General features: G+C 49.5%; 1 protein-coding gene across 5 annotated transcripts in view; it reads right to left on the reverse strand.

Moving 5' to 3' along the window:
• Positions 1 to 25,160, reverse strand: part of ppp1r16a (protein phosphatase 1, regulatory subunit 16A) — a 143,139-nt gene that overhangs the window by 36,032 nt on the left and 81,947 nt on the right. For all 5 annotated transcript variants that reach the window (XM_069915136.1, XM_069915138.1, XM_069915139.1 and 2 more), the window contains exons 2-5: positions 20,312 to 21,346; positions 10,631 to 10,701; positions 5,865 to 6,010; positions 581 to 684 (exon numbers count right to left, since the gene is read on the reverse strand). In XM_069915136.1, coding sequence (XP_069771237.1) covers positions 581 to 684; positions 5,865 to 6,010; positions 10,631 to 10,701; positions 20,312 to 20,558 — 568 coding nt within the window. In that variant the 5' untranslated portion in view covers positions 20,559 to 21,346. The remainder of the gene's footprint in view (positions 1 to 580; positions 685 to 5,864; positions 6,011 to 10,630; positions 10,702 to 20,311; positions 21,347 to 25,160) is intronic.

The following is a 25,160-nucleotide window of genomic DNA, read 5'->3' on the forward strand; positions in this document are numbered from 1 at the left end:
CGAAAATGAGCGGAAGAGAAGCAACAGGAGAACAGGACAACTTCAAATTCCTGGAGATTGTGCAGCTAGTTTACGGTCTGTGGTGATCAGCAAGGACCATTGTGTGCGCAGATATCACATCAGCGAGGTTCCTCAGTGCAATGGACCTGAATCCAGAGTTACGCTACAGCAGTCAACGTCAGACCACATCCGATATGGGGAAGTGTCGAGAGAGAGAGCTAAACCATTTGTCTCCAAGGCACTGTCACTGAGCCAGTGAGTGAGCTGTGGCATCCAGACCACAAGGGTGATGGGGGGTGGGGGCAGGAGAAAGAGGTGCCAGCACCTGGTGAGCTGCTCCAGATGACAAACAGCGCTAACTGGAGCAGCTCTGTTAGCGCAACGCCGTTACCACACCTGCCATTGGGATTCAAATCCCGTGCTGTCTGTAAAGAGTTTGTACGCTCTCCCCTTGACTATGTGGGTTTTCTCCGGGGGCTCCGGTCCCACCCTTCAAAACGTACTGGGAGTGTAGGTGAAGTGAAGTGGATTCATCGCGTGTGAATCTACATTTATTATACTGTAAATTTAACTCACGCACCTTGTTGGGCCATTGCAATCTCGATGCAGTCCAGGGTCACTTCATCATCACACAGGTCGTAGGGCATGTTCCCATCGGCATTCACAGCCAGGAGGTCGGCACCACTGCAAGGGGGATGGTGTCAGCATGGGCGCACACTCTCAGCAAGACAAGCTTCACTCCCCAACACTGACAAACCCTCCTCCCACTGAAGGCAGGCATCAGCATATAGGTTGGGAACTTGGAAATCTTCCCAGAGACACTGGAGGAACTCAGCGTCCATAGGAGGTAAAGATATATAACATTATTCTTTGCTTATACCTTGAAGAAGGGCTCAGGCCTGAAACATCGGCAATATATCTTTGTCTCCTATGGACATTGCAAGACCTGCTGAGTTCTTCAGCATTTCAGTGTGTTTTTACTAAAGATATATAACCAACCTTCTGAGGGCTCAGGCCCAAAACGTCGGTTGTATATCTTTACATTTTAAATTTGAATTAAATTTGAAAATTGAAATTTTGACGTACAGCACGGTAATAGGCCCTTTCAGCCCATGAGCCCGTGCCATTCAATTACAACCCCCGGTACATTTTGAATGGTGGGAGGAAACCAGAGCCACTGGAGGAAACCCACTCATACAAGGGGAGAACGTACACACTCCTTACAGACAGCGCGGGATTCAAACCCCGGCCCCAGTCGCTCGCGCAGTAACAGTGTCTCGCTAACCACTACGCCAATTGTGGCGTCCCTGTGGGCTGCAAGACCTGCTGAGTTCCTCCGGCATTTGTGTTTTTACCATCACAAAGGTCCTCCGTCACCCAGGTCACAGCCTCCCTCATTGCTTCCTTCGGGCCTTCAGTCTGGCCGCTTCAGGTTCAAGAGCTATTTTTATCCAGCAGCTATCAGGCTCTTGAACATTCCCATACTATCCCAAGTATGAACTATTCTGAGAGCACCAAAAGAGTAACGAGAGGTTATTGTCATGCAGTTAAATACAGGTATGTGCCACTTAACATCCGTTCGGGCAACATCTGACCACATATACGTCTGTGGCCCCATAATTATTCAGTTCCTGTGAGCAAGTCTGCAGCAATTTGGAAAAAGCAATAGCTAGCTATAGGAAATTGTATACAGTGTCTCCACACTGATCCCACTGTCCAGCTCTCTCCCCACAGTCCCGTGTCAGTCCCCACACTGATCTCACTGCCCCGCTCTCTCCCCACAGTCCCGTGTCGGTCCCCACACTGATCCCACTGCCCCGCTCTCTCCCCACAGTCCCCGTGTCAGTCCCCACACTGATCCCACCGCCCTGCTCTCTCCCCAAAGTCCCCGTGTTGGTCCCCACACTGATCCCACTGCCCCGCTCTCTCCCCACAGTCCCGTGTCAGTCCCCACACTGATCCCACTGCCCCGCTCTCTCTCCAATGACCCGTATCAGTCCTCACTTGGATCCCACTGCCCCACAATCTCCCCACAGTCCCTTGTCGGTCCCCACACTGATCTCACTACCCTGCACTCTCCCCACTGCCCCATATCAGTCCCCACACTGATCCCCCTGTCCCGCTTTCTCCCTACAATCCTATGTTGGTCCCCACACTGACCCCTACTTACAAATAAAAGGTTTACAGTTACTCTACAGTATTCCATTAGCTTTGCTAAGTGTATAATATGGTGTATGCACAACGTCCACACCGCATAACACCCAATATCATAAAATGTATTGTGGACGTTAAGCAGGGCATACCTGTACAACATACAAATGCTGCAGTCAAACAGAGATATGAAGTACACCAACTACCATCAAATGAATTCAATTTAGACCCTATGACAACACTGTAGAAATAGGCTATTCAGCTCATCGAGTGCTGGAATTTTGCCTGGACTGTGTTACAGGGAAAGGTTAAACATGTTAGGACTTTATCCCCTGGAGTGTAGAAGAATGAGGGGAGATTTGATCGAGGTATTTAAAATTATGAGGGGGACGGACAGAGTAAATGTAGGTCAGCTTTTTTTCCCACTGAAGTTGGGTGAGATACAAACCAGAGGACATGGGTTAAGGGTGAAAGGGGAAAGTTCAGAAGGAACCTCTTCACACAGAGAGTGGTGGGGGTGTGGAACAAGTTGCCAGATGAAGGGGTGAATGTGGGCTCAATTTTAACATTTAAGAGGAATCTGGATAGGTACGTGGATGGGAGGGGTGTGGAGGGCTGTGGACTGGGGGCAGAATAATAGTTCGGCACAGATTAGAAAGGTCGAAGGGCCTGTTTCTGTGCTGTTGTGTTCTATGGTTCAATGAGTTTGTGTGCCTTTCAATCATTTTCTCACTCAGCCCATCCTTCTTCCCCAAACCTTTGATGTCCCCGCTAATCAAAAACAACATAATATAAGGCAGAAAAAGATCATATAAAAAGGATAGATAGATAAATATTCATTGTGCTACAAAACCAAATGATGGTTCGGAAGTTCAGATCCTGGTGGTCCCGGAGCAGTTGATGGCGAAGTTTAGAGTTGGGGTTGTGTGGGGAGTTTCAAGAGCCTGTTAGCTGTTGAAAATTGTTCTTGTACCATCACTAGAGACTCAGACAGACGCTCGACAGCAATGGCAGGCCTAGCACACCATCACATCCCACAAGGCAATACAGAACAGTGTGATAAACAGTGATGCCTCTCTTCCAGACAAGTTCAATGGAGAATCCTTGTGAGCCCCAACAGCCCCTGAGGCCAAAGCGAACAGAAACTACATCCTAAATCCTCGGACAGCGTCCAGCCCAGACAATGGACCTGGCTGCGTCCTTAAATCCCTGCGTGAACCTATGGGCTGGAGATTCTGCGGACACTCGACTGGTCTGCTGCAGCCTGCAGTCCCCACCTGCTTCAGGACAACCTTCATTCCAGTGCCCAAGAGGAACAGGGGGAGCTGCCTCGATGTCTCTCCAACAGTGGCACCGATGTCCAGCGTAATGAAGTGCTTCGAGAGGTAAGTTATGAAGCGAGTCAACTCCTGCCTCAGGAAGAGGCTGAGCCCACATCAGTTCATCTGTCGTCACACAGTCCACAGCAGATGCCATCTCGCTGGCCCTCCACTCCGTGTAAGAGGCCCAGACCACAGGAACACCTTCATCATTCTGTGTAAGGGAGGCCCAGACCACAGGAACACCTTCGTCATTCCATGTAAGACAGGCCCAGACCACAGGAACACCTTGGTCATTGTTCAGTGTTCAACAACATCATGCAGAATGAGGAGATCGGGAAATCTGTTCATCCCTCTCTGATGGCCTGCACCAATAAAACATCACATTTTCTTGCACTAACAGCTTAGAACAGGCCTTTCGGCCCTCGATGTTGTGCTGCCTATATATTCCACCCAAAAAGTACTAAACCCTCCCTACCATGTTAGCCTTTATTTTTTTTTCCATCCACGTGACTAAGAGTCTCTTAAATACCCCTCTAATGTTTCAGCCTCCACCACCATCCCTGGCGAGGCATTCCAGGCCCCCACAACTCTCTGTGTAAAAAAAACACCCCTGACGTCTTCCCTAAACTTCCCTCCCTTCACTGTGTACACATCTTCTGGTGTTTGCTGAGCCTGCCCTGGGAAACAGATGCTCACTGTCCACCCTATCTATGCCTCTCTTAATCTTGTGGACCTCTATTAAGTCTCCTCTCATCCTTCTACGCTCCACAGAGAAAAGTCCCAGCTCTGCCATCCTCGTCTCATGAGACTCATTTTCCAATCCAGGCAACATCCTGGTAAATCTCCTCTGCCCCCTCTCCACAGCTTCCATATCCTTCCTGTAATGAGGTGACCAGAAGTGAACACAATACTCTCAGTGTGGTCTCACCAGAGATTTGTAGAGCTGCAACATGACCCCTCTACTTTGGAACTCAATCCCCTGATTAATGAAGCTCAGATCCCATAGGCCTTCTTAACTCTCCTATCAACCTGTGTGGCAACCTTGAGGGATGTATGGATTTGGACCCTAAGGTCCCTCTGTTAAGTAACCAACCGTTAACCCTGTTCTCAGCCTTCTGGTTTGACCTTTGCAGTTGTGAATATTTATTTATCCTTTAAAAGTTGTGATCTCTTTTCCTGAATTGGTGTACTGTAGTGTGTGGTGGGTGGATTGTGCACCGTGGGACCACAGCAAGTAGAAATTTCATGTGCCTTGCACTTGTGTACGTAACAATAAACTCTTGTATCATTGCCATAGTGGGCAGCCTCCAACAGTGTGGTGAAGCAGGCCCTTTGGCCCACTGCATCTCTGCTGACCACCGACCCTGCTCTCAGACCAAGCCCTGGGCCCGCAGTCTTCCCTGCTGGAAATTGACAACTTATCCAGGGGGTTGGGAGAGTCTTTTCCTTAACCTGTCAGTGTGTTCCTGATTCCAACCCCCTCCAGAGGGGACGACCCTACCTCACATCCCTCACGGGCAGCACGATTAGTGTAGGGGTTAGCACGATGCTATTAGAGCACCAGTGATTGGGACCAGGGTTCAAATCCCGCACTGTCTGTAAGGAGTTGGTATGTTCTCCCTGCGTCTGCATGGGTTTTCACCGGTTTCCTCCCACCATTCAATACATACTAGGGGTGCAGGTTAATTGGGTGTAATTGGGCAGCGCGGGCTCGTGGGTGGAATGGCCTGTTACCGTGCTGTATTTCTAAATTTAAATTTACACTTTAAAGAAACCTCTCGCTCTCCACCTGAACTACCCAGCCTCTGTTTTAGACACACTGGTGGTGGGGGAAAGTTTAATCAAACACCTACACCAGTCACTCCCCCCATGCTGGCGACCCCCCCCACCCCGCCCCCCAAGCACCGCTGACTTTTGTATGACTGCGCTGGTGACCTCCCCCTGCGCTGATGACTTCTGTACGACTCCCCGCGCCAGTGACTCTCCCCTGAGCCGGTGTGACTCCCTCCCGCACCGATGACTTCTGTATGACTCCCCGCGCTGGTGTCATTCCCCCCGTGCCAGTGACTCTCCCCTGAGCCGGTGTGACTCCCTCCCGCACCGATGACTTCTGTATGACTCCCCGCACTGGTGTCATTCCCCCCGTGCCAGTGACTCTCCCCTGAGCCGGTGTGACTCCCTCCCGCACCGGTGACTTCTGTATGACTCCCCGCGCTGGGGACTCCCCAGTGTCGTTAACTCACGAGGTGTGAATGGGGAGGGGTGTGAGGGAGAGTCTGATGCTGCTGCCCCCACCTACCCCCACAACTCAAACACCTCCACTCACCCTTACCCCTATTCCCACTGCCCCCCCCCATTCTCCCCACGAGGCGGCCTTTCCGCCTACGTAACTGGTCAAGTAGATGCTGCACGAGCTGCAGATGAGCACAGGTGGCTGCGGCGTGCAGCGGGGTCCACAGCTCACTGTCACATGCATTCACGTTGGCCCCGGCGTCCAGCAGCAGCTTCACCATCTCGCGGTGGTCATCGATGCAGCACTGCAAAACAATGGGGGGAGGTCAGTACGGAGGGTGGGGGGGGGGGGTCAGTCAGTACAGGGGGGGGTTGGGTTAGGGTCATTTCTGACTAACAGAGCCAACTCTCCACACCCCCCACCTGCCCACCTGTCATAGAACATTCCAGCACAGTACGGGCACTTAAGTCCACGATGTTGTGCTGTCTGGTAGAAACATTCTGAATCCTAACCGTTTCACCCTCACATCTGTAACCCATGATTTTTCTTCCATCCATGGGCCTGACTAAGAGTCTCTTCAATGCCCCTAATGTTTCAACCTCCACCACCATCCCTGACAAGACATTCCAGGCCCCCACAACTCTCAGTGTAAAAAAAACTTACCCCTAAACCTCCCTCCCTTCACTTTGTACACACGTCCTCTAGTGTTTGCTGATCCTGCCCTGGGAAACAGGTACTGTCTGTCCACCCTATTGATGCCTCTCAGAAAATCTTGTCGACCTCTATTAAGTCTCCTCTCATCCTTCTATGCTCCAAAGAGAAAAGTCCTAGCTCTGCTAACCTCATCTCATGAGACACTTTCTCCAATCTAGCAACATCTTGGTTACCCTCTACTTCTCATGGATGCTGTGTGACCTGTTGACTTTCTCCAGCATGTTTGTGGGTTGCCCTCGACCCCAGCATCTTCAGACCTTGTTTAACCCCAGAGATTATGGGGGTCACCAGTTGCTCACATCCCAGCAGAACTTCATTCCTCATTCTCCCCACGACACTGGCATCCACGTGGACCACGACAAATGAGTCTTCCCGCTTCCTCTCCCCATTCCCCTGCAGGTTCGATGTGACGTCCCGACCCCAGGCACTGAGCAGACTACACAGTCAACAGGGCTCTTGATCTTCACTACAGACATTGGTGTCGATTTCCCTGACTACACAATCCCCAATCACCACCACATTTCTCTGCTTTCCCCCTTTGTCAATGGCTCCCTGGTGTCAGTCAGGTACCTCATCCCTCCAACAGCCCCCAACTCACACCCACATAGGGAGTGTGAATCTCCGACCTGTAGGACAAGCACAACCTCTCAGACCCCCCAACTTGCCTCACCCACAATCCACATCCTCTTCTCCCTGACCACAGGCTGAATTTGAAGCAGTTAATCCAATGGGTATGACTGCCTCCTGAAACAGTGCATTGATAACTGTCCCATCCTTGGAGCCCGGTTTGCATGGGTTCACAGAGCTCTAAAACATGGAAACTACTCTTTGCAGACGATGCCGCTTTAGTTGCCCATTCAGAGCCAGCTCTCCAGCGCATGAGGTCCTGTTTTGCAGAAACTGCCAAAATGTTTGGCCCGGAAGTCAGCCTGAAGAAAACTGAGGTCCTCCATCAGCCAGCTCCCCATCATGACTACCAGCCACCCCACATCTCCATCGGGCACACAGAACTCAAAATGGTCAACCAGCTTACCTACCTCGGCTGCACCATTTCATCTGATGCAAGGATCGACAACGAGATAGACAACAGACTCGCCAAGGCAAATAGCGCCTTTGGAAGACTACACAAAAGAGTCTGGAAAAACAACCACCTGAAGAAACACACAAAGATCAGCGTGTACAGAGCCGTTGTCATACCCACGCTCCTGTTCAGCTCCCAATCATGGGTCCTCTACCGGCATCACCTACGGCTCCTAGAACGCTTCCATCAGCGCTGTCTTGCTCCATCCTCAACATTCATTGGAGTGATTTCATCACCAACATTGAAGTACTCGAGATGGCAGAGTCCACAAGCATCGAATCCACGCTGCTGAAGACCCAACTGTGCTGGGTGGGTCACGTCTCCAGAACGGAGGACCATCGCCTTTCCAAGATCGTGTTATATGGCGAGCTCTCTACTGGCCACTGAGACAGAGGTGCACCAAAGAAGAGGTACAAGGACTGCTTAAAGAAATCTCTTGGTGCCTGCCACATTGTCCACCGCCAGTGGGCTGATCTCGCCTCCAACCATGCATCTTGGCGCCTCACAGTTCGGCGGGCAGCAACCTCCTTTGGAGAAGACCGCAGAGCCCACCTCACTGACAAAAGACAAAGGAGGAAAAACCCAACACCCAACCCCAACCCACCAATTTTCCCTTGCAACCGCTGCAACCGTGCCTGCCTGTCCCGCATCGGACTTGTCAGTCACCAACGAGCCTGCAGCAGACGTGGACATACCCCTCCATAAATCTTCGTCCGCGAAGCCAAGCCAAAGAAGAAGAAGACAACACGGAAACAGACGTTTCAGCCCAATGCCTCTTACTGCCCAGGATGTCCACCTCCATGAGTCCCATTTTCCTGCATTCCTTCCCAATCAGTGCAGTTGTCTACATTTGTCACCTCTTCCGCCACTTCCTAGAATATAGAACATTAAACCCTACAGCACGTTACAGGCCTTTAGCCCTTGATGTTGTGCTGACCCATGTATTACTTTAAAAAAAGTACTAAATCCTCCCTTCCCCCATACCTCTTTAGTTCAATTCCAGCCTTGTGCCCAAGAGTCTCTTAAATGCCCCGAATGTTTTAGCTTCCACCACAATCCCTGGCGAGGCATTCCAGGAACCCACTTCTTTCAGTGCAAAAAAACTTACCCCTGATGTCTCCTCCAAATTTCCCTCCCTTCACTGTGTAAGATTTCCCTCCCTTCACTGTGTAAAATTTCCCTCCCTTCACTGTGTAAGATTTCCCTCCCTTCACTGTGTAAAATTTCCCTCCCTTCACTGTGTAAAACTTCCCTCCCTTCACTGTGTAAAATTTCCCTCCCTTCACTGTGTAAAATTTCCCTCCCTTCACTGTGTAAAACTTCCCTCCCTTCACTGTGTACACGTCCTCTGGTGTTTGCTACTCTCTCCCTGGGAAACAGATGCTGCCCGTCCACTCTATCTATGCCTCTCATAATCTTGCAGACCTCTATTAAGTCTCTGCTCATCCTTCTATGCTCCAAAGAGAAAAGTCTCAGCTCTGATAACCTTGTCTTCATAAGTCATTTCCCAATCCATGCAACATTCTGGTGAATCTCCTCTGCCCCCTCCCCATAGCTTCCACATCCTTCCTGTAATGAGGTGACCAGAACTGAACATAATACTCCAAGTGTGGTCTCACCAGAGATTTATAGAGTTGCCACATGACCTCTGCAGTGGGCTCCGCAGAGCCCACCTCATTGACAAAAGACAAAGGAGGAAAAACCCAACACCCAACCCCAACCAACCAATTTTCCCCTGCAACCGTGTCTGCCTGTCCCGCATCGGACTTGTCAGCCACAAACGAGCCTGCATCTGACGTGGACATTACCCCTCCATAAATCTTCATCCACGAAGCCAAGCCAAAGAAGAAACATGACCTCTCTACTTCTGAACTCAATCCCCCTATTAATTAATCCCAGCATCTCATAGACCTTCGTAACTATCCTATCAACCTGCGTGGTGACCTTGAGGGATGTATGGATTTGGACCCCAAGGTCCCTCTGTTCATCCACACTCTTAAGTAACCAACCATTAACCCTGTATTCAGCCTCTGGTTTATCCTTCCAAAAGGCATCACCTCACACTTATCCGGATTGAACTCCATCTGCCACTTTTCTGCCCAACTCTCCATCCTGTCTACATCCTCTTGTAACCTTCGACAACCTTCAGCTTCATCCACAACTCCTCCAACCTCCAAGGCTTTTATCCTTATCCATAACTATGTTAAAGCTCAGGGAGTTGTGGTCACTCCCACCGAAATGCTCCCCCACCGAGAGGTCAGCCCCCTGACCAGGTTCATTCCCCAGAACCAGATCCTTTCCGGCCTCTCCTCTCATCGGCTGATCCACAGACTGTGTCAGGAATCCTTCTTGAACACACCTGGCAAATTCAGCCCCATCCATCCTTCTTGCAGTCAGGAGATGCCAGTCAATATTAGGGAAGTTGAAATCACCCATAATTACAACCCTGTATTTCCCACCATTCCAACCTCTGCCTGCTGATCTGTTCCTCGATGTCCTGAGGGTTATTTGAGGGCCTATAGGTGACTCCCAGCACAGTGAAAGCTCCCTTCCTATTTCTGACTTCCACCCACACTGACTCAGTGGGCCCTCCCTCTATAGCGTCCTCCCTTTCTAGAGCTGTGATACCATCCCTGTCCAGTAATGCTACACCCTCAACCCCAACCCCCCCCCACCCCCGACCTCTGTTACCTCCCATCCAATTCCTTTCAAATCACCCTGGTACCAGCATCCCGTACCAGCCTGTTCCACACATTCACACCTAGTGTATTGAAGGAGCCCCTCAGGTCCTTTTAAATTTTTCCTCTCACCTAAAATCTATTCCCTCTTGTAGAGTATGGATCGGGGGGGGGGGTGGAAAGAGCGTGTGGGGTGGGGGGGGGGCTGGGTGGTGGGAGGACCCCAGGGGAGAAGGAAGTGCAGTCGGGGGGTGGGGAGAGGGATGGAGCACAGATGAGAGGGAATTGAGCGGGGGAGGGGTTGGGGGAGGAGTGTGGGGATGTAAGGAAGAGCGGGAATGGGGGAAGGAGCGCTAACAAAAGACACCCAAAGACAAGCCATTAGACACAGAGTACAGGAATATTACTCTTGCACCTTCACTGGCCACACAGATCCGCCGCTCTCACATACCTGATGCAGTGCAGTCAAACCATCCTCGTTGTACAGGTCTGGCGATATTCCCTCTTGTAATAATTGCCTAACTGCAAGGAACAAATAAAGGTGACTTTTAATTAAGCAGGAAAAGGTTGGGAATGTCAGGATTCTTTTACTGCTACATTGAAGTGAGCCCGGGCTGGGCAGCACAGGTCAGACACTGAGCGAAGCTCCGTCCGCTCCGTCCCATCACACACTTCTGGGGTCAGACACTGAGCGAAGCTCCCTCTGTACCGTGCCATCACACACTCCTGGGGTTAGACACGGAGTGAAGCTCCCTCCACTCCATCCCATTACACATTCCCAGGGACAGACACAGTGAAACTTCCTCCGTACTGTCCCATCGCCACCCTCCCAAGGTCAGACACAGGGTGAAACTTCCTCCGCACCGTCCCATCACACACTCTCGGAGTGGAACACAGGGTGAAACTTCATCCACACTGTCCCATCACACACACTCGGAGTGGAACACAGAGTGAAACATCCCCCACACCGTCCCATCACACACAGTCGGAGCGGAACACAGGGTGAAACTTCCTCCGCACCGTCCCATCACACACGCAGCGGAACACAGGGTGAAACTTCCCCCACACCGTCCCATCACACACACTCGAAGTGGAACACAGGGTGAAACTTCCCCCGCACCGTCCCATCACACACAGTCGGAGTGGAACACAGAGTGAAACTTCCTCCGCACCGTCCCATCACACACTCCCGGGGTGGAACACAGGGTGAAAATTCCTCCACACCGTCGCATCACACACAGTCGGAGCGGAACACAGGGTAAAACTTCCCCCACACCGTTCCATCACACACTCTCGGAGTGGAACACAGGGTGAAACTTCCCCCACACCGTCCCAGCACACACACTCGGAGTGGAACACAGGGTGAAACTTCCTCCGCACCGTCCCATCACACACGCAGCGGAACACAGGGTGAAACTTCCCCCACACCGTCCCATCACACACACTCGGAGTGGAACACAGGGTGAAACTTCCTCCGCACCGTCCCATCACACACAGTCGGAGTGGAACACAGAGTGAAACTTCCTCCGCACCGTCCCATCACCCACTCCCGGGGTGGAACACAGGGTGAAACTTCCTCCACACCGTCGCATCACACACAGTCGGAGCGGAACACAGGGTGAAACTTCCCCCACACCGTTCCATCACACACTCTCGGAGTGGAACACAGGGTGAAACTTCCCCCACACCGTCCCATCACACACACTCGGAGTGGAACACAGGGTGAAACTTCCTCTGCACCGTCCCATCACACACAGTCGGAGTGGAACACAGAGTGAAACTTCCTCCGCACTGTCCCATCACACACAGTCGGAGTGGAACACAGAGTGAAGCTCTGTCCACACCGTCCCATCACACATACTTGGACTGGAACACAGAGTGAAGCTCTGTCCGCACCGTCCCATCACACACTCCCGGAGTCAGACACAGTGAGTCTGTCAGTAAATCCTGGTGCATATGGAGAAAATCAGTTGCGGTGGGTAGAGAGAGAATAAAAGGCAGCTTGGACTGGTGAAGGGAGTGTCATGTCTGACTAACTGGGTTGAAGGATATCGATAAGGGCAGTGTTCTAAATGCAGTCAATACAGATTTCCTCAAGGCTTTTGAGAGACCTAATATACAGGTGGTTGGGGAAATGATGGCTCATGGGGTCTTGACAGTAAGCTGGAACAAAGTGTATTGGCCTGTACATGGTATTGTCACATAGGGTAGAAGCAGTTAGAATGTATTCTGCCTGGAGATTGGTATCGAGTGGGGTTCTGGAGGGATCTTTTCTGGAACCCCTACTCTTTGTGATTTTTATAAATAATTTAGATGAAGGTGGAAGGGTGGGTCATTCGGTTTGCGGTTGGAGGAGTTGTGTTTGGTGTAGAAGGCTTTTGTAGGTTACAAGAGGATATAGACAGGATGCAGAGTTGGGCAGAAAAGTGGCAGATGGAGTTCAATCCAGATAAGTGTGAGGTGATGCATTTTGGAAGGACGAACTCGACAGCAGAGTTCAGGGTTAATGGCAGGATCCTTAACAGTGTGGAAGAACAGAGGAAGCTTGGAGTCTAAATCCTTGCACCTGTTAAGATTGCCGCACAAATTAATAGGATGGCTAAGAAGTTCAAGAGGAGTGAAGTAATGTTGCAGGATTATAAAACTCTGGACCACACTTGGAGCATTGTGTTCAGTTCTGTCTCATTACAGGAAGGAGAGGGTGCTGAGGAGATTTACCAGGATGTTGCCTGGATTGGAGAATGTGCCTTATGAGGCAAGATTAACAGAGCTGGGACTTTTCTCTTTGATGGAAAGATGAGAGGAGACTTAATAGAGATCTACAAGGTTGAGGGGCTTAGACAGGGTGGACAGCCAGCAAATACCAGAGGACATCTGTTTACAGTGAGGGGAGGATAGTTTGGGAAGATGTCGGGGTAGGTTTTATGCTCAGAGGGTGGTGGGTGCCTGGAATACGTTGCCAGGGGTGGTGGTGGAGGCTGGTACAAGACAGACAGGTACATGGATGCAAGAACACTACAGGGTAGTGTAGTGGTGGGGAAAAATTAAATTGTTGCAAAGTAGGGGTACATAGTTAGCAACATTGTGGGCTGAAGGGCCTGTACTGTGCTGTAATGTTCTACGTTTTTAAGAGCAGGATGGTACGGTGAACTGGCGAGACCGACCCTGGAATTCTGTGTGCAGTTCAGGTCTCCTTATTTGAAAAGCGATACATTGGCTTTGGAGGCGGTCCAGTTTATTGCAGAAATAAAGGGGTTGGGGAGAGATTGGGTAGATAGGGATTGCACTCACTGGAGTTTCAAAGGATGAGGTGAACCTTAATGAGACATATAAAATTATGAAAGGAATAAATGAGATTGAAACAGGAGGTTGTTTTCACTGGCAGGTAAGACTAGAACTTGGTACACAGCCTCAAGATTCAGGGGAGTAGATTTAGGACGGAGGTGAAGAGGAATTGCTTTTCACAGTGAATCTATGGAATTCTCTGTCCAAGGAAGCAGAAGAGACTGCCTCAATAAATATATTTGAGTTGTAGGGCATGGGAATCAGAGTAGCAGATCAGATGGTGGGAGTGGTTGCAGAAAAAATGGTCATGGTCTGCACACAAAGACGGGAATGGAAAGTTGAGCAAGATAGGAATAATCTTCTGGGTTAAAAAGGCAGTCGAGCACGGATTGGCAGGTGGAATTATGATGCTGAGGCCATTAGTGAAACTTGGTTACAGGAGGGGCAGGACTGGCAGCTCAATGTACAAACTTCTTACAGATAGCATGAGTTTTGAAGCCTGGTCCCAATCGCTGGCGCAGTAACTGCATTGTGCAGTTCCGGGCTGATGTTGCTTTAGATGCGATAGAACAGGATGGGGTGGGGAGGAGTGGCACTGCTCATCGGGGAAAATATCACAGCTGTGCTCAGGAAGGACAGAGCAGAGGCCTCATCTACTGTGGAAATATGGATGGAGCTGAGGAAGGGGAAAGGTACGACCACACTCATTAGAGACGGCCCAATAGTCAAGAAGATTTGGAGGAGCAAATCTGTGGAGAGAGAGCAGACAGAAGCAGGAAACAGAAGGTTTATATAGTAGGAGATTTTAACTTTCTACATGTTGACTGGGACTCCCATACTGTAAAAGAACTGGATGGCTTAGAATTTGTCAAATGTGTTCAGGGAAGTTCCTAGATCAATAAATTAAGATCCCAACTGGAGAGAGTGCAATACTGGACCTCTGATCAGGGAACAACACGGGACAGGTGACAGAGTGTGTCAAGGAAGGACAGAAATGCCCGATTCTTTGCTGTCGTGTTCAATGGTTCTAAGATACGGCAGAAAGTTTCAGAATAATAGAGGAACTGAGGACAGGCAGGTGGGTGGGCCCGAGTTCATGCATGGTAGAGCAGGCTCGATGGGCCAGATGTTTAAAAGATGCAGCAATGCAGAGACCGGTTGGAAATCTAGGCTGAGAACTGGCAGATGGAGTCTAATCCAGTTGGAACCACTCCACTATCTGCTCTGGTTCCCAACCCCTTGCAACTCGTAAATACATTTATTGAGGCAACCTCTACAGTTTCCTTGGGCAGAGAACCTGAGCACCTCATTACCATAAGATTGAGGAGCAGATGTAGGCCATTCAAACATGAGCTGATCCATTCTCTCCACTTCCCCTGTCCTCTCTCCATAACTTTTGATACCTTGACTATTCAGATACCAGATGTACCATGGGACCTCTGCCATAAATACACCCAACGACCTGGCCAGTGTCCTCTTGTCCTTGACTCCCCTACCATAGGAAACAACTTTGCCACATCAGCTCTGACCAGGCCTTTCAACATTCAAAATGCTTCTATGAGGTCCCCCCTCATCCTTCTGAACTCCAAGAAGTACATTCCAAGAGCTCACAAATGTTCCTCATATGGCTAATCTCTTCATTCCAGGAATCCCTGTAAATTTTTTTTTTTATCCCTCACGTCTCCCCTAAACTTCCTTCCCTTCACTTTGTACACATGTCCTCTGGTGTTTGCTGATCCTGCCCTGGGAAACAGGCGCTGACTGTCCACCCTATCTCTGCCTCTCAGAATCTTGTAGACCTCTATCAAGTCTCCTCTCATCCTTCTAGGCTCCAAGGAGAAAAGTCCAAGTTCTGCCAACCCTTGCCTCATAAAACTTATTTTCCAATCCAGGCCACATCCTGGTAAATCTCCTCTGCACCCTCTCTACAGCTTCCACATCCTTCCTGTAATGAGGTGACCAAAGGGGCAATGTGATTGGCGTAACAGTTAGCACAATGCAGTTACAGCGACAGCGATTGGGACCGGGGTTCAAAACTCATGCTATCTTTAAGAAGTTTGTACATTCTTCTCATGTCTGCGTGGGTTTTCCCCGGGAAGGGCACTCTGGTTTCCTCCCATTGTTTGAAACGTACCAGGAGCATTGGTTAATTGGGTACAAATAGGGAGGCACGGACTCGTGCTGTATGTCTAAATTTAAGATTTTAATTTAAAACTGAACACAATTCTCCAAGTGTGGAATATCTGAGGGTATCTTTCCTGTATTCCGTGAACTCTCACCTTGTTAAGAAGTCTCATGTACAGGAAAGATGTGAAGGCTTTGGAAAGGGGTCAGAAAAGAAGGCTAGGATGCTGCCTGGATTAGAGGGCCTGAATTACAGGGAGAGTGGACAAACTGGAGGCTGAGGGGAGACCTGATAGACGTGTATAGTCATGAGAGGCACAGATAGGGTGACAGTCAGAATCCTTTCCCCAGAGTAAAAGCATCACACATTGAAAGGTGGGGGAGGAAGGGGGGTGGGGGGGGAATGAAGTTTGAAGGAGATGTGCGGGGCAAGTTTTCTTTATTACACAGAGAGTGGTGGATGCCTGAAATGGGCTGCAAGAGGCAGTGGTGGAAGAAGACACAATGGTAGTGCTTGAGAGAGCATGGATCACGTGCAAGCGGCAGAGACATACTGTGGATATCATGTGCAGCGTTGACATCGAGGGCTGAAGGGTGTGTTCCTGTCTGCTGTTCCAAGTGTGAGGGTTGCATTTTGGAAGGTTGAAGCACAGAGGGATGTTGGGGTGTAAATCCGGAGCTCCTGAGAGCGAGAACATGTCAATAGGGGGAAGATTCTGTCAGGCACGCTTGCCTTCTTTCATTGGGGCCTTGATTTAGAAGTAGGGAAGTCATGTTGTAGCCAGGGAAAGATCTGGTTCGGCCACACTTGGGTTGTTTTCTCTGGAGCATCTGAGGGGAAACCTGGCCAAGGTTTATAAAATTATGAGGCACAGATTGGGTGCCTTTTTCCCAGAATAGGAAAGTCAAATTCTTGCAGAGCCAGCCATTCTCATCTATTTTTTTGGCTATGGCCCCCTTAAGATTCAGCTCAAAATTTATGGGCCCTCCCCCTCCCCCCCCTTCTCCGTGAAGCAGCCAGGTTTTAGATTCTCCCATACTTCTCTCCTACCGGCTAAATAAAAATACATTTTATGATTTCACTCTGTGGTTTGTACACGCCTCCCCCCACCCTGTTGAGAATGGCTGGTTTTATTTTACACAGCAAGTTGTGAGTGCCTGGAACAGGCTGCCAAGGGTAGTGGTGGAAGCAGATATGATTGGAATGTTTAATAGGCTTTTGGACAGGCGTGTTCCTGTGTTGTGCGTTGTTCATTCTAGTCAGCCCACAGTTTGTGGGCACAGTTCTGGCCACAACATAACTGCATGGAGAGGGTGTAGTTACTCGAGGATGTCAGGACAATTAAATGTAAGTGAGGCAAGTGTGGATGGGTTTTAAGACATAGGAGCAGAAATAGGCTATTCAGCCCATCAACTCTGCCCCGCCATTTAATCATGAGCTGATCCATTTCCCCACCCATCCCCACTGCCTGGCCTTCTCCACATAACCTTTGATGCCCTGACTAATCAAGAAATATCAATCTCTCCCTTACATACAACCAATGACCCGGCCTCCACAACCACCTGTAGCAACAAATTCCACAGATTCACCGCACTGTGGCTAAAAAAATTCCTCCATATCTCTGTTCTAAGTGAATGCCCTTCAATCCTGAAGATGTGCCCTCTTGTCCTAGACCCTCCCACTGTGGGAAATAACCTTTCTACATTTACTCTGTCCACGCCTTTCAACATTCAAAATGTTTCATTGAGATCCCCTCCCCCCATTCTCCTAAATTCTAAGGAGTTCAGGCCAAGAGCTGACAGACACTCCTCATATGAAAACCTTTTCATTCCCCGGATCATCTTTGTGAACCTCCTCTGAACCGTCTCCAATGTCAGCACATCCTTTCTTAAATGAGAAGCCCAAAAATGCTCACAATCCTCCATGTCCCCAGTTCCTGACAAAGCCTCAACATCACATCCCTGCTCTTATATTCTATTGAAATGAACCTGTGCATTGCATTTGCCTTCTTCACCACCGACTCAACTGTTTGCACCTGTGAATCTATAATGGAGAACCAGGACTGACAGCTCAATGTTCTGGGGAACTGTTGACAGATACATTGGGGAGAGAGGTGGGGGGGGGGGGTTGCAATGTTGGTCAATGAAAATTTTGCAGAGAGGATATTGTTGGAGAACTATTGTGTGAGGCAGCGTGGGTGTAAATGAGGAATCGAAGAGGATGTGGATGCAGTACAGGCCACCAAACAGTCACTGGGAGCTGGAGGAGCAAATCAGTGGAGAGGTTGTGATCGTTGGTGATTTCAACGTCCCCAGTACTGACCGAAAATGCCAAAGGGTTAGGGGATGGGGTAAACTTTGTGACATGCATCTAGAACTTTCTCCAGCAACATGTGGGGAGGTGGACTGGGGAAGGGACCTGGTTCTGGGGAATAGAGCAGGTTGGGTAACTGAGATATGGTGGGGGAGCACCTTGAGGACCAGTGACCACTTTCAGATAGTTCTTGAAAAGGATAACTCTGATCCTCCAGTTAGAATCCTCAATTAGGGCAAGACCATCTTTTACCAAGCAGCAGGGGTAGTGATCGTTAACTGGACTCAAACGTTAGTGGGAAAAAGCAGGACTGGCAAACAGGAGGTGTTGGAGTGTGTGGTGGGGAAGGTCCAGGATGAGCATGCTCCCAGTGGGATAAAGGGCAAGGTCAAGCAACCCTGGTTAATAAGAGATACAGAGACACAGATCACATACAGACCAGCTTGAGGGAATCCCTCAAGAGGAAAATAAAAAGGACTGGAGGAGGTTTTGAGATGGCTTTAGCAGACAGTGTAGGGTCACCCAGACAGGAGGGATGTGGAGAGGGTGCAGAGGAGATTTTTTTACCAGGATGTTGCCTGGATTGAGAAACAAGTCTAATGAGGCAAGGTTTGCAGAGCTGGGACTTTTCTCTTTGGAGCGTAGAAGGATGAGGAGACTTAATAGAGGTCTACAGGATTCTGCAAAGCATAGATAGGGTGAACAGTCAGCGCCTGTTTCCCAGGCAGGAATAGCAAACACCAGAGGATGTGTGTACAAAGTGAAGGGAGGGAGGTTTAGGGGAGACGTCAAGGGTAAAATTTTTTTTTTTAAACACAGAGTTGTGGGTGCCAGGAAAGTCTTCCTGGGGATAGTGGTGGAGGCTGAAACATTATGGGGATTTAAGAGTCTCTTAGACAGGCTCATGGATGGAAGAAAAACAGAGGGTTATGGGGTAGGGAGGGTTTAGTTCTTTTGGTAGGAATATATGGGTCGGCACATTGAGGGCTGAAGGGCCTGGACTGTGCTGTTGTGTTCTATGTTTTAGGGAAGAATCCAAAAAAGGATTTACATTGAACAAAATGGCTCTGAGGGAAAGAAAAGGTCCCCTCGAGGATGAAGAGGGGCCAGAGGTAACGGATTTTAAATGAACATTTTGTGAATATATTTACTGTGCAGCAGGATAAACAGGAAGGGAAGTAACTAAAGTTGGCCGAGAACATGTCTAAGAAGTGAAGAGGTGTCAACAGTCTCAGATTGAATCAAAGTGGCTAAATCGCTGGGTCCAGACCAGGTGCTCCCAGAACGTGGTGGGAGGGCAGGAAGGAAATTCTCGAGGCCATGACTCATCACTGAGGATGGGAGAAATGACGGGGAATTGGAGGATGGCAAATGTGCTGCCGTTGTTTAAAAAGGACTGTGAAGATCATCCGGGTTACTCCAGACCTGTCAGTCTGATAGCAGTCGGGAAACTGCTGGAGAGGATTCTGAAAGATAGAATCTGTCAACATTTGGATGGCCAGGGGGAAATTAATGAGAATCATCAGGGATTTGTGTGCAGGAAAATGTGTCTACCAATTTGACAGAATGTTCTGAAGTGGTGACAAAGAAGAGGACAAGGGAGTTGATGTAATTTAGGTGGATTTTACGAAAGCATTTGATAAGGTCCCCCATGGACAGTTGGTGTGAAATGGCTGGGATTTAGAAAGGGTGTGAGGGGACAGTTCTGGTGGATCGAGTGGCCTGACAAAGTGGCGAAGGCAGGTGCATTAGCTTCCTTTGAGCAACATTTGGAGAATGGCATGGAAAGGTGGGCACACAGATAAGGTCAAGGTCTGATGTAGGCATGTGCAAACTGGCACCCTGTCGGCTGAGGGACTGCGGTGGTCTGCAATGATGGCTCAGCCAGAAATACGAGTTATTTTAATATCAGAATCAGAATTTATTGTCATGACCACGTCAGGAAATTTTGTTGTTTTGCAGCAGCGTCATAGCCGAAAATGGCAAAAAAAATTACAATTCAAAAAATATAAGTAACTTAGTTCAAAAGAAGAGAGAAGAGGGGTAGTGTCTGTGGTTCATTGTTCATTCAGAAGTCTGATGGCGTGCATGTGTACGGTGTGTCTGTGTGCGTGGGTTATGCTGTTTCATCAGATTGTACTTGTACAATTGGCAGTTAAATAAACTTGAACCCTGGACAGCATGGTTAGCACAACGCTGTTACAGAGCCAGCGACAGGATTCGAGTCTGGCACCGTCTGTAAGGAGTTTGTATGTTCTCCCCATGAGTCTTCTCCGGGGACTCCGGTTTCCTCCCACCCTTCAAAATGTACCAGGCTTTGTAGGTCAATTGGGTGGCACGGGCTCATGGGCCAGAAGGCCCTCTTACCACACTGTATGACAACACTTAGAACTTTAAACTGTCCCTTACCTTCCTCCAGGTCATTGCGAGAAGCTGCCTCCAGCAGCCTCACGTCATCGGGAAAGCGGATCCTCTTGAGGGCTCTGCTGCTTCTCCTTTTGTCCAGCTTGGCCTTCTTTCCCTGGCTTTCCTTCTCAAACTGGGCCCACCGCTTCAGCTGTTGAGCCCTCCTCTTGTGCGAGTGCTTCAGCCGCTCCTGCGTGGTCATGCGGCCGACCAGCGGCAGCTCCGCCACCAGCTCGCCGTGTTCTGCCATGACGTACCGGCGCAGGCCTCCCGGGGAGGCGGCTGAAGGACAGGGCCCCCCCCCCTTGCTGCAGTGGAGCTGGGTGAGACGGGGGGCTCACCAACGTCACATATCCCCGGAAACTGCTCCCAAAGTCAAGCTTGTAAACGTGGCGCCATGTCTCCAGCTCTGACAACAGGGAGAAGGATCCAAGGTTCTAATTACTCTTTCAAGTAGCACGCAATCAAGTTCAGAGAATTTGTAAACATTGTTCCATCAGCGAAGGGTGAATCAACACAGCATAGAATCCCTCTCTCCCGTGTACTTTCCTTGTCAGGATACCATTCTCGGAAGGCCAGAGAGAATTGGTAAGGAGTTGTGCAGCCACTGGGATGTGAAGAATGTCCTCAGGTCCTCCCACAGGAGCCTCCGGTCACTGCTCAGGAGCCCAGAGAGTGCACCAAGTGTTTATTCTGCTGTCATGCCACCTCTCCTCGCCTGCACAAGGATTCTGCAGTGCGGGATGCACAGGAGGGGCGCTCTAAGCACAGACTCTCCCCAGGGTGTGTCCTTGTGCCATGGCTGAAATCATTGTCCGTATTCCCTGCCTGGGTCCTGGCTTGTACTGAGTAGGGAAAACTTCCTGCTGAGTCAATGGCCTGACCCAGGCTTGCACAGAAGGTCTCGAAACTGGCCACCTCCTCTGTCCTCTGACCAACGCCGTGTCCGGTTAAGAGGCCGAAAATGGCGAACTTTTCAGGTGTCCCCTCTACCGACCACGTCCCTGCTCGTCTTCCTGCCCTCAGGATGTTAAGGTGCTGAGAGGAGGGGGAAACAAATAGATGTCAATAAAGGCTCTGTTGTGCAGTACTCAGCCAGCAAGTGCTGTCTCAGAGAAGCTCAGACCTCATCTTTTCAGTGCTCACCTCCTTGAACACGACCAGCGGGTTCACCCTTCACAAATACAGACTGCATCGCTGAGTGTCTCCAGCATTGGCTTTGTATGACTGCCCAGAAAACGTTGCTCCAGTGGGAGCAGGGTGATCGGGCGGGGGTGTACGTGGTCTCTGAGGGGATAGGGATATAGGAGGGGGTTGTACAGGGACAGTACGATGGGGATGCACTCTTAGCCAGATGGTGGTCTGTGTTCAGGGACAGTATAGTTGAGATGCACTATTACCCAGACGGTGGGTCTGTGTACGGGGACAGTATGGTGCAGATGCGCTATGATGCAGACTGGGAGGAGTATGTATATGGAAACAGTATAGTGGGGTGTGTGTTGACGGGGAAACACTCCTTTCTGCCACCATGATCACCTATGCAAGAGTTAATGATGTCAGGACAGAAGCACAGAAGGGGCTGCTGAACATCCCAGCGAGGGATGGAGTTGGGTGATGGGAGGAGGGAGATGCAGAGTCGAGAGCTGACCAATCAGAGCAGAAGTCTGTGTGTGTATCTCCAGTTCATGGTACAATTTCATCTCCCAAGTGTCTTGGTGTGTAAACCAGCATGGGACACTCTCATGTCTCTTAAAGCATTCCCTTCTCACCTTGCATCTCTGCCTTCTGGTTTTAGACTTGCTGACCAAGGGAAAAAGGCTCTAACTAGTCACCTTATTGATGCTCCTCAAGATTTTATAAACCATAAAGTCCCCCTCAGCTTCCTGCACTTAGGTGGGGGTAAATAAGGGCGGGGAAATATAGGTGGGAATCTAGTAAATAAATGGCCGTGAAACTTCACTCTCCGATGAGCCGAGAACCTTTTATGCTTGCTCGGTTAGGAGAATGCAATGGTCCCACTGAGAATTCGTACAGAAACTAGCAACCCTGTGATATCTGTTTCAGAAGGCCACGGACAGAACATCTTTCGAGAGGGTGAGCCCTCACAAGGCAGCAGTCTGTGACGGCATACCTGGCAGGTTACTGAAAATCTGTGTCAACCAATGGAGTGTTCACGGGCATTTTCAATCTCTCATTGCTGCAGTCAGAGGTTCCCACCTGCTTCAAGAGGGCATCAATCATACCCGTTCCCACAAAGAGCAGAGGGAGGTGCCTCGATGATTATTGCCCAGTAGAACTAACATCCACTGTGATGAAATGCTTTGAGAGGTTTGTTATGGCCAGAATTAACTCGTATCGAAGACCTGGATCCACTGCAATCTGCCCATTACCACGATCGTTCCGCAGCAGATGCAACTGGCTCTCCACTCAGCCCCGGATCACCTGGACAACAGCAACATGGACATCAGGCTGCTTTTAATTGACTCAGCTCAGCTTACAACACCACCCTCCCCTCAGTACTGGTTAAACAAGCTTCAATCCCCTCTGCAGATGGATTCTTGACTTCCTCACAGTCAGAATGAATCAAAAACAACGTCTCCTCTTATATCAATATAGGTGCACCTCAAGGATGCGTGCTTGCGCCACTGCTCTACTCACTGTACACCCATGACTGGGTGGCCAGGCACAACACAGTTGCCAACAGAATCACAAACGTTAATGATGAACCATACAAGAATGAGGAAGATCAGCTCATTGAATGCTGTCACTCAACACCAGCAAAACTAATGAATTGATTGTAGATTTCAGGAAGGGGAAAGCAGAACACAAACCAGTCCTCTCTGAGGGGACAGCAGAGGAGAGCGTAAGAAACTTCAAATTCCTGGCGTCAACATCTCTGAAGACCTCTCCTGAGGCCATCATTTCGATGCAATGGTGAAGAAGGCTCGCCAGCAGCTATAATTCATGAGGAGTTTGAGGAGATTTAACAAATCACCAAAGACCCTTGCAAATTTCTACAGGTGGACCGTGGAGAGCATTCTGACCTGTTGCATCACTGTCGGGTATGGAGATTTCAATATACAGGAACAGGCTACAGAGAGTTGTGAACTTGGCCAGCGCCATCACAGACATCAATTTACACTCCAACCAGGACTTCGACAAGAGGCGGTGTCTTAAGAAAGCAGCCTCTGTCCTGTAAGGTAAAACATCATGAGATGGGACCGGAGAAGGAGTCACCCAGTACTAAGGAGTAACAGAATGCATCCTTGTACTTACAAGATAAGAGAGACATTGATGGATTGAGAGGCAGGAAGCTAGCAGGGAAAGGATAGCAACAGTTTTAGTCATTGGACAAGTAATGATATGATGATGTTCTAAGCACATATCCAAGGGTATAAAAAATCACCATTTTGCTGATAACGGCAGAATGCATTCTCCAACTAACATTGTTAGTCGCAAGTGTTACAATCCGGTAATAAAGAACAAAGAACCCTGATTTCGACTCAGTCTGGTGTTTGTCTCACTCATTCATGAACAAAGCAGACCTAACAGTCCTCAAGGACCCCCACCACCCAGGCCGTGCCCTCTTCACACTGCTACCATCAGGAAGGAGGTACTGACAGTCCAGACCCTGCGCTGTCAGCGAAGTTGGTCGGCAACGGGCTGATCATGTCGGGACTGGGTCTGTAGGTATGTAGACCAGAAGCAAAGGAAGGAGGTACTGGAGCCTGAAGACGAACACCCAGCGACTCAGGGACAGCTCCTTCCCCTCCGCCACCAGATTTCTGAACAGACAATGAACCACAGATACCCCCTCACTTTTTCCTCTTTGTTTGCATTCTTATTTTTTAAAATTTAAATCTTATATTTACATCATTGTAATTTATAGTAATTTTGTAGCTTGTCCTGCACCATACTGCTGAGGGAGTGTGGAACGAGCTGCCAGCTGAGGTGGTGAATGTGGGTTCAATTTAACACTTTCATCAAGGAGGCATTTTTAAAAATTTAGACGGTTACAGACCCTTATGAAACACACCCAATTGACTTTCAGCCCCAGTTACGTTTCAAACAATGGGAGGAGACTGGAGTCCCTGGCAAAAACCCACGCAGACATGGGGATAACATACAAACTCCTTATAGACAGGACAGGATTCGAACCCCTGTGCTGGATGCGATCACTGTAAAAGTGTTGCATTAATTCCTACGCTAACCATGCCATCATTAAACTCCGTCCACCTGCCAAGTTCCTGATAGGCGGTCTCTTTCAACCTCCTCTACGCAGTCCAAGGGAAATTTTTCTTGAACAATGAATGCCATGGGCATCAACATCCTTCCGGGGTCTCAGGGCATCAGTGGTGTAGTCCTTGAAAAACACACCAAATGCCTCCTCTCTCAGGACAAAGCTATCCCTTTGGGGACCACTGTTGGGCCTGCCCACAGAGTGCACCAAGTGTAATCATCCCTGGGAGAAGGCCCTGCCCTCAGAGAGTCTGCCTTCCCTGATGACGAGGAGAATTTTGCAGAGGCAATTCTGCTGATATTTCCCAGTGTTGGGAGGTATCAAATGCAAGAATCGTCAAACGTGGGCAGGAAAGGAGGGATGGCTGCAGCTGTTTGGAACACTGTTTCACCCAGCTTCGGTCTGAGTTCACCCTGCCTAATCACTGCATTTACCGACTTGGGATGGCCCTCCTGACGCCACTATCTCATTTAAAGCTTGTTCATTGTTAGAATCAATCAACCCATGGGCAGATTTCTTTACTCCTTCACTCCGTCCTGGACCACCTGGAGAACGATGCGTCTTATGCCAGGCTGCTGTTCATCAATTTCAACTCAGTGTTTAATACAATCA

This window comes from Narcine bancroftii, chromosome 1, assembly GCF_036971445.1.
Source record: "Narcine bancroftii isolate sNarBan1 chromosome 1, sNarBan1.hap1, whole genome shotgun sequence".
Classification (NCBI taxonomy): Eukaryota; Metazoa; Chordata; class Chondrichthyes; order Torpediniformes; family Narcinidae; genus Narcine; species Narcine bancroftii.